Here is a 17,037-nt window from a genome sequence, read left to right as displayed (position 1 = left end):
AGCTAGTTTTTCCCCTTGGACATCCCGCAACATGAGTCAACTAAATTACTGGGTGTTTTTTTTTTTTGGCTTCGTCTAGTTTGTGTTAGGTTTTCATCACTTACAAATGAAAGAGGGCTGCTGAGTATAGTGAATATTCTGAAGTGACAGTTATAGACATGAAAGACAAACAGTATAACTGCAAGGGGTAGCCTTAATTCAGGAATAATGAACAAATAAAGAGTGTGAGAGTTATCTTGCAAGTCTGTTTCTCAAGGACAAGCAAGACATCAGAGAAAAATGACCTTGTAACAGATGGAAATAGAGACAATATTGGAAGAGGAAAATGTCCAGAATCAAACCAGAGACTTTGTCCTTCTAGTCACCTACTCTTTGCAAATTTTAATAATGGAAGACCATTAGTTCAACCCACCTTTGTAAAAACTGTATAATTTATTTATTCAACAAACATTTACAAATCATCAACCCAGAGGGTGAATTCTAACTTGATAAAGATGTCTCTGGATGTCAGTCTTTACGAGTGATTTTGGTCTAGGGAAGAAAGGAACAATTCAAGAAATCATGCACAACATGATAGCTATTGCAGTATATGTAAGTGCAGAATGCAAACAGGAAATTTACTCTATTACTTGTGGCTTCTTCAGTTGGAAGTGACAGAAATAAAAAGTCAAATTTGCTTAATTAGTGGGGAAAAAGCTTACATGGGGATGCATTCAGGCACAGCTAGATCCGGGAGTTCAAATCATGGCACCTGGATTCTGTCTCCCTCTCTACCTCTAAGTTTTACTTGCTTCTGAGCTGGCTTTATCTCCAGGGAATGTCTTTCCACAGTGTGACAAAGGTGGCCATTGGCAGCTGTGGGTTAACATCATTAGAAGTTGTGAGTCCAGTGTCATCTTCCCCAAATGACACTGATTGACTCTGCTTTAGTCTTAGGGTCATTTTTGGACCAATCTCTGTATCTAAGAGGCGTGCTTCAGCTTTGGCCATGTTTCACTTCTGTAGCTGGGTGCTGGGGCCATGCAACTGACTGACACACCGAGATAAGGAAAAGTGAGTGTTAGCTAAAGGATCATAGTAGTCAATATCATTTATTGTTGTTATTAATACGTAAACCTTCATCATCATTATTGTATATGTCCTTCAGTCTCCTAACACACCCTGCGTGGGACGTGGTGATATCTGAGCTAACAATTAAAAGGTAAGTATTCATATGATCATGAAAAGGTTAGGCTAAAAAAACAAGAGGACATATTAGTGTAGAAGATTCAGTGTAATGATGTAGGCATGTTTTGGCAAAATTCACTAATGTCTATATATGCACAAATATTACCTACCGTTTATTATGCACTGATTATTTGCCAGGTATTTTCTAAGTAAGCTCTTTAATTGATCATCTCATTTAATTCTCCCAAATTTTTTAAGGTAAGTATTACTCTCATCTTCAAATTGCAAATAATGCTCAGTGAGGTTAAATAATGTACCCAACTAGCAAATGGCAGAGATTGAATTGAAATACAGGAATTGTGAAACAAGAACTTACATATTTAATATGACTTTATACTTAAGGGGACCATACATCTCAATTTACGTCTCTTGTCCTGATATAATTATTAATAGCATCCCCCTCTACTCCAAAAATGGCCTGATATGGACAGTAAATTTGATCACCCTAACACCACCTCCCTCATGGGTGTATATATACAGAGGGTGCCAAAAACATGTACACACATTTTAAGAAAGGAAAAACTGTGTTTAAATTGTAACAATATATACCAATAACAAACGATGAATACAAGTCATGTGTATGATGAAGGCAAGTCACGTGTATACACTTTTTTGGCATCCCCAGTATATAACACTCCCCTGTATTTTACATGCATATCTTTCATTCAAAATGATTTTAACTAACTTTTCTTTTTATTTTAGTAGAGGAGCTTCAGATTACAGAGAAGTTGCAAAGATAGTAGAAAGTTCTGATATGTCCCACACTCAGTTTCTCCTATTAGCATATTATATTAATTGTCACAATTAATGACCAAATTGGTACATTATAATTAACTAAAGTCTATACCTTATATATATTTCCATGATTTTTCCCTAATGTCCTTTTTCGGTTCCAGGATCCCATCCAGGTACCACATTATATTTAGTCATCATATCTCCTCTGGTTCCTCTTAACTGACAGTTTCTCAGTCTTTTATTGTTTTTGGTAACATTGACATTTTTGAGAAGTACTGGTCAGCTATTTTGTAGAATGTCTCTCAGTTGGGATTTATCTGACGTTTTTCTCACAATTAGACTGGGATTCTGGGTTTTTAGGAGGAAAACTACAACAGTAAAGGGCCAATTTGATCACATCACATGAAGGGTATATACCATTAACATAGTTGAGGTAGTTTTTGACATGTTTCTCCACTGTAAAGTTACGCTTTTAAAATGGTTATTACCTTTTTCAAGGTACATTTATATGGAGAAAATACACATATTTTAAGTGTATGAATCCATTACTTTTGACAAATACATTTATCCATGTAACCCAGTCAAGATATGGAAACATTTCCATTGACCTTCTAAGGTTGTTTTAACTTCTCTTAATTAAATATTTTGATTTCATAGCATCCCTAAAGAATCCTTCCAGTTATAATTGAATCAGAAGTTCCCCAATACTAGCAGACATATCACAAAATTTTGAAATGTTCTGGAAATAAATAACCGTGCTGTTAACTATACTTGATTCTACCAGGTTACCTTTTATAGATTGGCTATCTCTCCATATATCTTCCCAATGGAGTAACTAGGAAATACAGTCTTACCATTTCATAGACGTAAAATCTTGTCCCTTAAGTAGAAACATGAGGATGAACCTTGTGTCAAAAGTGAAAACATGAGAATGAATAAATCTCCTAAGAAGAGGACATTTATTTTAAAAAAAATCACACGGAACCAACAGCTTCCTTTATAACTGCTAAGTATGTGACCAAATGTGAAGAAGCCTGACATTGCTTTGACAAATCTGGCATAGAGAAGACTATTTTGGATAAAATCATGGGATACCAACTTCTGAAGAACAAGGAAGGATGTGAAGCAAGAGAATCAAGTGGTTTCAACGGTTTCTAAGAAAAGGGTGGACCTGAAGTAGGAGAGAGGAAGGTGTGATCTTAACATCCTTAATAAGAGTTTTTATCAGTGTTAGGGAGGTTTCTAAAGTACTTTCATCAATGCCTGTTTGAAAGTGTTAGTTATAACATTAATCACTGTTAGATTTATGGGAAAAGTCATGTTTTACAAGAAGCAACACAAATATAAATGTAAAAGTTCATGAGAAGACATTATGCAAGTTTACATTTTAACAATATTTATAAGAATCTTGACATGTAATTAGAACTGAAAGAAATGTTAAAACTCAGAGAGTGAAAAAAATCTCTTCAGTTTATAGATGATAAAAATGGATAAAAGAAGAGTTGAATAATTATCCTACACTTTGATTTTTGTAATCTTTTATGTCCACTTTTATTAAGGTGTAATTTAAATAAACAAAAATGCAAGCAAATTAAGTATATAGACTGATGGGTTTATAAATACATTAATGAGATATAAAACTTTATGTAATATAAAACCTCCAAAATCAAATTACAGGACATTTCCATCACCCTGGCAAGGTCTTTCATGCTCCTACTTACTAAATCCACCTTGAACCACGCTGATCTGCTATTACTACACATTCATTTTGACTTTTCTGGAATTTCATATAAATGGTGTCATGACACACACTGTTTTTTATCTTTTTTTTTTTAATTAAAGTTCATGGGGGATGACAATGGTTAGTAAAGTGACATAGGTTTCAAGTGTACGATTCTGTAATACATCATCTATATATCACGTTGTGTGTTCACAAGAAAAGACGAAATGGTGCCATTTGCAACAACACGGATGGATCTTGAGATTATTATGCTAAGCGAAATAAGTCAGACAGAAAAAGTTCAGAACCATATGATTTCAATGTTTTTAGTCTTTTTCCTTTTACTTGATATATTATTTTTGAGGTTTATCTGTGTTGTGTGTATCACTAATTTGTGGTTTTTCTTTTTATAGTTGACTAGTACTCTATCGTGTGTATTTATCCTTTTAATGGACATTTGGGTTGTTTTCATTTTATAGTTATTTTGAATAACACTACTATAAACATTTATACAGAAATCCCTGTGGACATACATTATTATTCCCTTGGGTAGAAATGGAAATATTGGTTTGCATGCTAAGTGTGTACTTAACTTTATAAGAAATTGAAGAGTTTTCTAACGTGATTGCACCATTATACATTCTGACAAGCAGTGTATGAAAGTACTAGTTCCTTTACATCCTTGTCATCACTTAAATGGTCAATCTTTTTTATTTTAGTTGGCAAATAGGTAACCCCAGGCAATCATGGAAGGTTTTTTAATCAGAAAGGACATTTAACAGACATAAATCTTTTCATATTTTCTCTTTCTTTTTGAATCAGTTTTGGTAAGTTGTGCCTTTCAATGAATTTGCCCACTTTATTTAGTTGTTGATTTTTTTATATAAAATTTTTCATGACATTTCCTTATTCTTTTCAAGATTCTAAGATCTAGAATGATGTTGTTTTTTTTATATTGGTCATTTCCCTCTTCTTTTTTCTTAAGTTATCCAGCTAGACATTTTCAATTTTACTAATCTTTATAAGGAATGACTTTTGATATTATTGATTTTTCTCTCTTTTCTATTTTAATGATTTATTTTTTTATTCTTTCTACTTACTGTGCATTTCATTTATTTTTTCCAGTTCCTAATGCAAAGTTTAGGTGATTGAATTAGATATATATATTAATATAAGGATTTAAGCTATAAATCTCTCCCTAAGATCTGCTTTAGCTACACTCAACAAAATTCGACAGGCTGTTTTTGTTATCAGTCATTTAAAAATATATTCTAATTTATCCAGATATTTTTGTTTGAATTGTGAATTATTTGGAAGTGTATTATTTAATTTTCAAGTATTAGGGGATTTTCCCAATATCATTTTGCTATTGATTTGTAAGTTAATGCCATTGTTATCAGAATGAGTTCAATACTTTTAAACATACTGAAACTTGTATGGAACAATATAGGGTCTAAATTAAACAGTTTTGTGTTTCTTCAAGTTCATCGATCTTTTCTTTTGCACTGTGCAACTGCTATTACTACACACATGGAGTAAATGTCAGATAATGTATTTTTCAGCCTCTAGACATTCCATTTGGTTCTATTTATATATTCCTCTTCATTATATTTATGTTTTCCTCAAATTCTTCAACATTTTACCCTAGCTGCTTATATTTGTTGTTTTTTATTGTTGCTTTGTTTTGTTTTTGCTGTATCACAAACTACCACAAATTAGTGGCTTAAAATAGCACTCATGTTGTACTCCACATCCCATGACTATATATATAAATTATAGTTGGCATTCAATATTGTTCAGCTTCAGCTTCAGGTGTACAGCGCAGTGGTCATACACTGCAGTAGTCAGGCATCCACACCGTCCGTGAAGTAGCCTTAGGAAAACAAAAAACAAAAAAAAAACACTCATTTATCTCACAGATACTCAGAAGTGCGGGCAGGCTCATCTGGGTTCTCTCCTGAGGCTCTCACAGGCTGAAGTAAAAATGTCAGCCAGGCTGGGCTGTTATCTAGAGGCTCTGGGGAAGAATCCACTTCCAGTCTTATTTAAGTTATTAGCAGAATTCACTTCCTTGTAACTGGAGGGCTGACGTCACAGTCTTCTTATATGCTGTCATCCATGGGCCAGCCAGCTGCTAGGGCCACACTCTCAGGTCCTTCCATATGGTTTCCTCCCTCTCAGCTATGGAGAACCTCACTGATGTCAAATCCCTCTCACACTTAGAATCTCTCTGACTTACTCTTGCTTCCAGCCAAAGAAAAGTCTCTGCATTTAAAGGACTTATGTGATTAGGTTAGGCTCACCTAGATAATCACTCCCAGAATAAGCTGGTAAATAACCTTAATTACATCTGCAAAACCTCTTTCAACATGTACTATAATATGATCTTGGGGGCTATTTTAGAGTTCTGTCTACCACGCTGTTTTATTGTATCTGTCTGCTGATTGCAAAACCTGTTACATCTGTTTTTATTGACTACTTTTTCTCCTGCCATTTCACACGCCTTATAATTTTTATTGTACTCTGTACAGTGTAAATGTAACGTGGTGCCGTGTCTGCATTTCACTTTCTGTAAAAAGTATTAAATTTTGTTTTGGAAGTCATTGACTTACTTGCAGATCATCTCGATCCTTTTGGGGTTTGTTTTTAAGACATTTTAGGGTTGATGTTTAGCCCTAATATTAAACTGTAACATTTTTGGATCTCTACTAAATGTTCTGACTATTCAACAATTTATCTCCTCTCTGAAGGCTCTGAACTCCAATGTCTCCCAACCCAATGTCAGCTCTGTTAGTTTCCCAACAGTTGGTACCTTCCTGGGGCCCCAGCTTCCCATCCTATGTTTTCACAGTTTATTGTGGAGCCAAAACTCAAGGGACCACATGCAAATTTCTTGTTCTCTTTCTTTGTGTAAATACTCTCTTGTACTCTTCTCTGCACCTTATAGCCTCCTTCGCCTCAACCCTGATCTCTGCCTCCTCAAATTAGCCAATCCACCATGCTCAGCTTGGGTCTGAAAAATAGCACCAGACAAAAAGTCAGGTCATCCATAGGGCTCTCCTCGTTAGTCCCCTTCTTCAATGATCACCATCCTGAGCTGCTGGTTGCCAATGTTTAATATACCTGTCTAATTTTCTAATTATTGGCAATAAGAGGGAGAGTCTGGGACCAATTTCTCCATCATGACTAGAAACAGTGGTCCTCAATTCAGACTGATTGGCTGAATGGATGTCTACAACAGTGCAGATGCTGAATTCTCCACACAGAAATGAGACTTGATCCCAATCTTATGCTTTTGCTTTTTCATGGTGTGTGTGGGGGGGAGGATGTGGAGGGACTGAAGAATCAAAATATTATAGGATAAGGAATTTGTATAGCTAAGGTACTAGCATCAACTTGTGTTACATAATTTCAATGCATATATGATCATGTGAAATGGCCCCAAAGAATCAAGCCTTGCAAAAAACATGAGTAATTACCCTAAGGAGTATTGTTTGCCTATAATGAAGTGTGGATGTTGGTCTCATAAGACATATTAAGACAGAACTGTCCAATATTTTGAATATTTAAAAAATAGATATATAACATCTCTGTTGATTATGTTGAAAGACACAAAAGATCATTTGGATGGCCGTGTTTAGATATTGTGAAAATACAGCTCTCATAAAATATAAAATACTCAACTAATACTTACTGAATCAAATCAGACCTCAGTCGATTGGGCTAAAGGGTATACAGATATCATAGTGAAAGGGATACTTGGGAACCAGGAAGGAAGATATGCCTTTGACTCACTCAGATGAGTTGTTGAACTTGAGCTTGATTCAGGCAGGTATTGTGTTTGGCAGTTTCAGGGTTTAGGGGTAGGGAGCCATCTGGTTGGGAGTGACAGCTCAGTAACTGCAGCAGGACATGATATATGTAGAGAGTCCTGACAAAGACAAGGCAGCTTGTCTGGGACCCTAAGGTATAGTAGAGAGATATTCATAGCCACATGAAGACCTAGATGGCTTATTGAGAACAGACACACCCTACCTCTAGTATGTGCAGTGCATGCAAGTGTGGTGAGGGGCAGAAAGCAGGAATTGGGTAAATGAGTACCTACGTTTCACTGGACATGCCTTGAACGTGCTTCACCCAGGAGGAATCATACTGGAAACACTCTGCTGCTAGTGATCAGTGTCTAAAACACAGACAGGCAATAGAGTATAGTAGTTAAATACATGATTACTGAACTTAGACACGGGTGTGAGCTCTGCCTCTGTACCCACAAGCCTGGTGGCAGAGTGGAAGAAATATATACTTTGGAGAGAGACTTTCTGGCTTCAAATCTGAGTTCTGGTGCTTCCTAGCTTTATGTCCTTGTCAAGTCTCTTAAAAACTCTGTGCCTCAATTTCTCCATCTGAAAACTAGAGGTGATGATAATACTACCTACCCTCCATGTGTTGGGGATTAAATAAATCCTCACTTTATTATGAGGATTAAAAAACAACAACATGTGTAAACCATTAGAGCAGTACCTAGGGCATAGTAAGTGCCAGATAAGTGTTAGCTATTATAATTATTTCTTGTGTAAAATTACAATAAGAACAATAATAGTACCTCTTTTATAGGTTTGATGCAGAGATTAAATGAGTCACCACCTACAAACTGCCCATTCAAGTGCCTAACAAACAGTAGGTGCTCAATGAAAAAGAATAAACCTCACACATTTGTCATGGTTAATTCAAGAAATCCATGAGGTTCAACCAGCAGGTTCAAATGCCTCCATTGCCCATAGATAATCAGGTCTCGAGAATGCAATGGTGTGATTATTCCCAATGATAAAGCAAATTCCACAACTTTAGAATTGCTACTAACTTTAGACAGGCAAAATGCTATACCCTATATATTTCATGTGTTACATGTAAAAACCAATACTATTGCTATATTTCTTATGAGATAATCATAAATTGTGTTTTAAGAAAACTTAAAAATCCATCAGTTATTCTCCAGCCTTCTTAATTTTTAATTTTGCTTCCCACTCAACTAGTCATTTGCAGTCACTGTCATTTTATATCATTATGTTCAAGGTCTGGATTCACATTAAGAGCTAACTCTAAGACTATTACACTCCATGCCACAGAGTTCTGAACTTTCTGTAGCTCATTTTCATGGGACCTGAGAATCAGTAGCTATTTTTCTTTTAATTATCTGCTTATCTCTATCAGTAACAATCTAAATTAGCATCCTCAATTTTGAGAGCCCCTACTCAAATGAATTACTAGCTTAAGCAAATGATGGAATGTATTTGGGTGTCAAAAATTTAATGTTCAAAGGCAAACGCAACAGCAGGCATTGCTGGATCCAGGGTGTCAGATGAACTCCTTAGGGCTCCACTTTTCTCTGTGTGTCTTTGATCTGCTCCCAGGTGGGTTGATTTTATACTCACCCAGGCTTTATTCATGGGATCAGGAAATCTATACTGGGTAAGTGACACAAGGTGTCAACTACAAATAAGTATGACAGGAAAATAAAATAGATGGAATAGAATATCTTTTCTCTAGAATATATTTTCTCTTTTTCTCTCTTTCTCTCCAAGGAAAAGTGACCTCCATGCAGTGGTGCAAGTTAAATGTAAGATTATGGGGGGAGAGCTATGGAGGAAGACCCACATGAAGGATGGAAGAATAGCCAGAGTATATCAGTAGCAGGAGTAGCAGCAGTTACGGAGGACAACTTTGTAAATTACAAACTGGATTTAAATACAGAGGGAATTCGAAGTGGAGACATTATTGTCTTCAGAAGATGATGGACAAAGTAAAACAACAAAGAAAATAAATAAAACTGAGATGATTATGGAAACACAATCCTAAGAATATAAATTAGGACTGAGCTCTTAACTTTACTTATACATTTTCAGTAATTCCTTTGTGAGGTCAGATTAATAACCACACAGACCCAAGCCTGTGAACACATTTTATAATGGACCATCTTTCTGCCTAAAACTAGATTCTCCTCCAATTAAATAGGACACTAGAAAAATGACTGGCCGCGTTTTAGATTAACCATTTTTACACAAACGTTTTCCATTCACATAATCTCAAAAAAACAAATTCTGTGTCCCTATTGTACACTGTGACTAAAAATATAAAGATGAATTAGATAACATATGTGCTGGATGTTTGTAGGTTTGGCAAGCACAGTATCATTCCCATTTATCTGGTAACAGAGCACCCTTTCTATTTGGTTCAGGCGGTGCTAGTGCCTGGCTTTGACCTTCCTCAGCCAGTCCATGGCAACGGCCCAGTTATTGCTCCAGGAATGAACATTTGACTCGGGAAGAACCCATGAATACCTTCCTTTAGAGTTGACCAAGAGTGTTCAAGTTAGAGCATTTCAATCTTATGCAATTTCCGTAAAACAGAATAATTTCTAAATGTACTAATTATAATTTACACTCTAGAAACTGCATACCGTGACAAAGAGGACAGCAATTTGTCTGCCATCATTTCTGCTCTGCCACTTTACATTTTGGTCACTGTCAGATAACGGCAGTGGGGAATGGCAAAACCAGTTCTGATTCATTCAACACATGAGTGCTCCTTAGGTACAAAACATCATTCTAAACATCGTCCGGGAGAAATGAGAAATAATACCCAGCCCTTACCCTCTAGGATCTTACAACTTGGCAGGGGAAATAAGACATGCGCACAGATGAGTGCAATGAAAAGAAGATAATGATTGCTGCCAGATGTTTGGGGAGAATGAGCAGAGCAAAGGGAGAACACAGAATAAGGCAATATTCAATAGTCAGCCAAGACATATTTATTGAGCAATCACCAGGTGTGAAATGGAAATGGAAGAGTAGAACCTGGATCCAGACATGAACAGGAAAAAAATCAAGTGACAATACTTGAGACCCATCTCTCCAAATATTTATTTTGTCACCAAGTTCCTAATAAATGGTCTTAAATTTAAAACTTAGGATATAGTCTCTGTCAAACACAGCCTGAGGCACCAATGCCTAAATATTAGGATCATAGTATTTGTGTTCCCAAGTATGCCTTTCTGTTGCTTTGTTTGCTTCTTTTTCTCTTTCCAAATTAGCTGATGCTGCCTTAACGAGTTGTCTATTTCAGCTGTTCTGCCCTTTTTGATCTGGTGTATTAGAACAAGTGAATTAAAAGAGGATCTTTTTGTCTTCAAATAAGAGAAAGAAAATATTGTATAACTGAAAAAACCCAGAGGCAATCTTTCAGGCAAAGAGGAATCCAGGAGTTCAAATGTTGTAATCAGGCCCCACCTATCTCTACCCCCATTCTCTCTTTCTCTTCCTTCTCCCTCTCTTGTAGCTTTTATCATGGGAAACATCTCCTTGTTTATGTGGAAACTCCTGGCACACAGGCTTATTCTCCTCACAGCCCAAGGACGGGCAGGAAGGAGCGGGCCATCACAGTGTAATGCAAGGTGAGCACGTACATAGCAGGGCTTCACAGCTAAGAGCTACTGATAATGACATTGTATACAACAGTAGATTAGTATATTAACTGCAGCACTGTTTTCTAGAAGATGGCAATACATGTTATGTTCTTACAAATTAGAATTAGAATGAGATAAATTATTTGAGGATGGCGAGGGTAGAGGGGGCTTTTTTCTCTAACTCATGCACAGATTGTCTGTTGGCTACTGGTAACCCTGTGTGACAACCCTGGTTACTGCAGCAAAGTCCAGGGATTAGCCCTTGATGGCTCTCATTGGGTTCCATCCCCACCCTTGAACATATCATCACGGTAGCTAGAAGGACCCCATGCTTTGAGTAGCCAAGGCTGAATGATGGCAAGTGGCATCTGTTTCTCTCAAACCTTGTTTTGAAATGTGGAGGAAGGGCACATCCAAAAATAAATTAATGGACTGGACTGTCCTTAGAAGAAAGAGGGTTAGATGGTGGGCAAAGAAATACAAAAAAAGTCCTGTATACCAGGACACATTTGTGATATTCTTTGAATAGCAAACAACTGGTCTGCTACACATACAGCAACAGAGCATATTGGCCTAAAAAGAGCACCATGGCCAAAGGGATATGGCCTATTTTAACAGAGGATTTGAGAGTTAAAAGATAATTTGGAGAGCATCCAATTCAATCTCATCATTTTACAGATGGGGAATCTAAAACCCAGACAGGGAAATAGAAATGCCAAGGATACACAGCTACTTGGTGGTAGAGACAAGCAACTACTTCTCTTGTGATCTTTTGGTGTGTGTGTGTGTGTGTGTGTGTGTGTGTGTGTGTGTGTGTGTGTACAAGGACTTTTTTTGGGGGGTACATTAGTAAGAACAACAAAAAGTAGAGTCTTGTTTCTGGTTTTCTCTCACCCTCAAGTCCGTGCACTAGAGTTTTGCTGCACTCCAACAGAAAGCGTCAGGAAGAGCACAGTTAACCTCCGAGTCCACTCTGGACCCAAGGACAAAGACATCACCTTTCCTAGGGTCACTTGTTGCTTTAATGGACCAAATTCGGGCTGGGCCTGCAGGAGAGGACACTTTTGAAAAACAGCTTCCTAATTGCACTGCAACCTACTCTGGTTATCCTGATTTTGCCCCCAAATCTCCAGCCAAAGAAAAGAGAGAAAGGCATTCTGAATCATTGAAGAGACTTCTGTCTGCCCTTCTTTCTTCCTTCTACTATCACCTCTTTCCTGCTGTTTCCTGCCCTGGAAAACCTGTCATCAGCCCAGAAGCATCTCTGGAAATAGGTAGCAGAGCTCCTTACACCTGTCAGTGCCAGAGGAGAAAGTGCTCTGCAGAGGTCTCAGTTGTTCCATCTCTTGAGAGGAAAGAAAGAAAAGGGTCAAGTCCAGGCTTTCCATCACAGGTTAGCTGGCGATGGCGGTGAGTTAGTTCATCTGGCTCTGGCCCCAGTAACTCCCGAAGACCAAGAATGCACTCCCATTCCTAACGTTTTTTGTTTGGGTGTTTCCTTACGGGGTAGCCCAGTTCCTGGCCCTGGAGAAGTCTCTGGGTAAAGGTTCTTTAAGTCATAGGTCAGGCTCCTCTGTGTATGTTCTTTTTCTTAGGAAAAACTGGCACTGGCGGATCAGCAGTAGAGACTAGGGTCTTCCCGCTCCCCTCCATCACGGCTTTTTCACCTTGCGACTCCCTGGCGTTCCCCCGGAGCTGAGAGCCTGGACTCTGGACCTCAGGGTTGGGAGCGGTCAGAACCAGACATTCTCGCCCCATCCCGGGGCTGATACCACCGGTGCCTGGGATGTGCGTATGGGTGCAGGCGGGCGAACAAGAGGCTTCTACAGTGATATGGGGACAAGAGCTCAGCCCTCGCCTGCGACCTGCAATCCCTAGATTCCCCGGGGACCGAGAAACTCCCTATCGGAGGCACTCCCCACCGCTGCCAGCCGCCCACCCATGCCCCCCTTACCTCAGCACGCAGCCCCTCCCTGCGTGATGATGCAAACCAGTGGGGAGGGCGGGCGCTGGAAAGGGTGGGGAGAGACTGAGAGCAAGCGAGGGAGGGAGGGAGTGGGAGGAGGAGGAGGAGAGGGAGCCGAACGACCATTTAAAGCGATAGCAATCCGTGCCCTCTCCCCAGTGTTGGGCTGTTGAAGAGTGCGAGCCGCAAGCCGGGGAGCGCGAGCGCGGCGCGCGGGCCGGCGAACCCGAGAGCGCTCGGAGCCCCAAGCTGGCAGGCGCCGCGGGACCCCCCATCCTCTCCCGCCGCCCGTTCCCGGGCGCCCCCACCCTCCGTGCCTGCAGGAGTTTTGGGTCTTCCCGGGAAGAGCTCACCCCAAGAAGCCCGGACCCCGGCGAGCCCGCCACGGTCTCCTTCAGCGCCGCCGCCGCCACCGCAGCAGCCGGAGCAGCATGGTCCAGCTGGGGAAGCTGCTCCGCGTCCTGACTTTGATGAAGTTCCCCTGCTGCGTGCTGGAGGTGCTCCTGTGCGCTCTGGCGGCGGCGGCACGCGGCCAGGAGATGTACGCCCCACACTCTATCCGGATCGAGGGGGACGTCACCCTCGGGGGGCTGTTCCCTGTGCACGCCAAGGGTCCCAGCGGAGTGCCCTGCGGCGACATCAAGAGAGAGAACGGGATCCACAGGCTGGAAGCGATGCTCTACGCCCTGGACCAGATCAACAGCGATCCCACCCTGCTGCCCAACGTGACGCTCGGCGCGCGGATCCTGGACACTTGTTCCAGGGACACTTACGCGCTCGAACAGTCGCTCACTTTCGTCCAGGCGCTCATCCAGAAGGACACCTCCGATGTGCGCTGCACCAACGGCGAGCCTCCGGTCTTCGTGAAGCCGGAGAAAGTAGTTGGAGTGATTGGGGCTTCGGGGAGTTCGGTCTCCATCATGGTAGCCAACATCCTGAGGCTTTTCCAGGTAGGGGGGGCGCTCCCTCCGGGGCAGAGCGGGACGTAGCTCCCTGCGCTCTTAATCCTAAAAGCTGGTTTGGACTCCAGGGATGAGGGGTCAGGTTCGCCTTCGAGCATTTACACCCTGGAGATCCTGCCGAATCCCTCCCACCCCACCCGAGGAGGTACCTTCCCTGCTTGGTTCACTTCCCTTCCATCTCTCCCCTGTGCGCGCTCCACTCCATCAGGCTTGACTTCCTGGATTTATGGCCCCATTTATAAGAAGCAATATGCGCAAAACAAGGCGATGATTTAAATGGGTTTGCATTAGGGTGAAATATGGTCCGAAAACGGGCTTGTAAAAGTGCCGGGTGAGAGCCGTTTAGGCGCCTGGGATATGAAGGATGGAAAGACGCCTCGAACCTGGGCATTTCTCAACTCCCCAGCTTCCCAGCCCCAAGCCTACCAGCAAGCCTCAGCTTCCTTGGAAAAATTGGAGAAGAGCTTAGGGAGGCACTTCTTAAACCCGGGACTAGGTCTTCACCTACAATAAGGATGTTAACTGCCCATCTCTCTCGGGTTGGATTTCCTGACCTGTAGCCTGTCTCTGCGAGGGCAGGGGCGGAAGGCACGGGGACGCTCCGCAAGTGGGGGAGATGCCACCCGCAGACATGACCCCCTGGTGATCTGCTGTGGGCAAATGTTTGCACCGTCTAAATTGCATTTGCAGTCCCGCCACTGGCAGGAGGAGCTGGGCGATCAGCTTTCTACTCCTGTCACTTCACAGCCAGAGATGAGCTCATGCGAACTGCGAAACAAAATCGCTTTCTCTGCCTCCTCCCTCCGCCCGTCCTTTCCCACAACCTCCCTAACGCAGCGCCCCAACCCCAATCCTGAGCCCCTAGGACGATTCCCGAGCCATGCAAAAGGGCTTCTGGAGCGAGGCAGTGGGGTGCGCTGAGCAAGGCCTGGCGGTGCTGCTCCGGGCGCCGGAGGGCGACGGCGAAACGGGAGGAAGGCGGATCCGGGCAGCTGAGCGGGGGGCTCCTCCGCAGTGCTCTCCCGCCGCCGCTCCGCAGCTTCTGTCCCGTAGCTCCGGTGCTGCATTGGGTGTAAATGGATAGCTTTGGGGTTCAGAAATTGAGTTTCAGGGTCTGCGTGACTGTGGGTTGGTTCTTGTTTCTCCGTGTGCCTCCCTATGTTTCTTACTCGTTCTCCCTGCCGTTTTCCCCCTTTCAATTTTTGCCTTTCTTCTCCCTCTCTACCCCCACCCCCAAGTGTTTTGTTCATCTCCGTCTGGAGATGATCCTTCCCTAATGCACAGCTCTCTCCATGGGTAACACCCATGCCCAATTAATCTCTTCTCCAGATGTTTGGGCTGACTCTGGTGCCCTTCTGCTCCCCACATCCAAAGAATCGGCACCCCATCAAGTGCTTTTCCCAAGGGTGCTGGGTTTCTGGAGGGGACTCCGTGTGAGAGTCAAGCTGTCATCACATCAGCTCCCAGGAGTGTGAAGTTTGTTTTGCGTCAGAAGGTGGGGTGCCCTGCACGGCTGCAGCCTGGTATGGCCTCTCTGAGCCTCCCTATCACCTCCTAAGTATGCCATCATGGAGACCCCTGGAGGTTGGCAAACCCAAAAGTGCTCTGGGGGCAGCTTTCACTCTGAGTTGACGCTTTCAGGAGGAGCCCGGGTCGTTGTAAGCAAAACCCAAACACTTCCTTCATCTCTGAGCCTAAAGCGAGACAAGTCGGGAGGCAGTGCTGCAGGAGAGGATGAGGTCAGAGATCACCTGAGATGACTGGGGCAGTTCACAGGGTTTCCTGAGCCCTGGGGGTTGAAGGTGTGTTTGGTGTAGCATTTTTATTTTATTTTGCTGCCTGATTCTGTTTTCACTCAGAGCATGGCAGTACTGCAGATGGGGCTGTATGAAATAAGAGTGAAATGTTCAAGTCGAGGGAGAGAGATTGCAGACTAGGTTGGTGTTTGCTGAAAAGGATTCCAGGGGGAGCTGATTCCTCTTCTGGTGTGTGAACCTGAGAGCACCTGTGGGGCTAGAAACAGCTTGCTTTACACTTAGTTCCCTCATTCCCCGGGCTGGGAAGGAAAGGAACCCAGTGTTAGCCAGTGTTCACAGTGTGGGTTGGGACCAAAACCATTCAGAGAAAGCACTGTCATTTTCCTCTAATTTGCAAATTGCAGCTGTTCATGTTAGATTGAACAGCTGAGAGAAAAAAGGAGCCCCCAGTTTTCACCTGCATTTGTTGAGAAGAGACTGGTGGTTGGAGCAATGCACCAACTTGTAGCTTGTACTGCAAGCTGAACACAACCATTGATGTGGGCATCCTGGTTAACCGTTGCCCACGTTGGGCTATATCGTGGCCTTTTCTGCATATGATCTTAGAGGCTCCTGGCAGGCAAATCCAATCCCGTTTCCCAGACTGTACGCCTGCAAAAGGAATGGGGAGAGTAGTGGTACACAGACCCATTGTTCAAAGGCACGTGAGGGAGAGAGGAAAATAATAGTAGGTGAATCTTCTCTGGGACTGAAGCGTTCAGCTCAATTAAGATCGTCCTATAAAAAAGTAACTCCTCTAAATGATTGAATTCTTAGCGCTCCAGAGATTTGAGTTCTCTTTTCCCTGTCCCTGTGGGTTGCTGTGGGGAGCATGCCAAGCCTATCATTTGAGATAAAAATGTATAGTGAGATAAGCTTCTAGGCTAGAGGAAAGGAATACTTAGTGACTTAAAAGCAGGGGGAGCTAAGCACTGGGACGGCAGGAGGGAGCAATGAGATAGATGTAACAAATGCTGCTGCTGCCAGCAAAGCCTGGAAAGAAGTTCTTCCCTGACAGTCAGGACCTGGGCAAGAATGACTACTCAGATGTAAATAGTGTCTATGACTTCAAATTCTCATGTTTGTTCTTGTTGTTGTTGTACTGGCGTACAGGCCAAAGATAACGCCGAGCAAGTCTTCTCTCTCTCTCTCCTCTATATGCACCCTGA

At 42.0% G+C, this 17,037-nt stretch overlaps 2 protein-coding genes across 11 annotated transcripts in view; one reads left to right on the top strand and one right to left on the bottom strand.

Moving 5' to 3' along the window:
* Positions 1-10,474: 10,474 nt before the first annotated feature.
* LOC148758243 (uncharacterized) lies at positions 10,475-15,803 on the bottom strand. Its single transcript, XM_088798445.1, has 2 exons — positions 13,884-15,803; positions 10,475-13,738 (listed from the first exon to the last, which is right to left on the bottom strand). The coding sequence occupies exon 1, from the start codon at positions 15,377-15,379 to the stop codon at positions 14,792-14,794; it is 588 nt and encodes a 195-aa protein (XP_088654571.1). The 5' UTR covers positions 15,380-15,803; the 3' UTR covers positions 10,475-13,738; positions 13,884-14,791.
* The window catches only part of GRM7 (glutamate metabotropic receptor 7), an 820,225-nt gene continuing 816,729 nt past the window's right edge, over positions 13,542-17,037 (top strand). For all 10 annotated transcript variants that reach the window (XR_016021304.1, XR_012489707.2, XR_012489705.2 and 7 more), the window contains exon 1: positions 13,542-14,060. Coding sequence is in view for 5 of the 10 variants with exons in the window: in XM_074313055.2 (XP_074169156.1) it covers positions 13,542-14,060 (519 nt within the window). In the remaining 5 variants the exon portion in view is untranslated. The remainder of the gene's footprint in view (positions 14,061-17,037) is intronic.

The sequence above is a fragment of the Rhinolophus sinicus genome, chromosome 5 (assembly GCF_057876585.1).
Source record: "Rhinolophus sinicus isolate RSI-liver-muscle chromosome 5, RSI-T2T, whole genome shotgun sequence".
Taxonomy (NCBI): Eukaryota; Metazoa; Chordata; class Mammalia; order Chiroptera; family Rhinolophidae; genus Rhinolophus; species Rhinolophus sinicus.
This window is presented reverse-complemented; position numbering and strand designations above follow the sequence as displayed.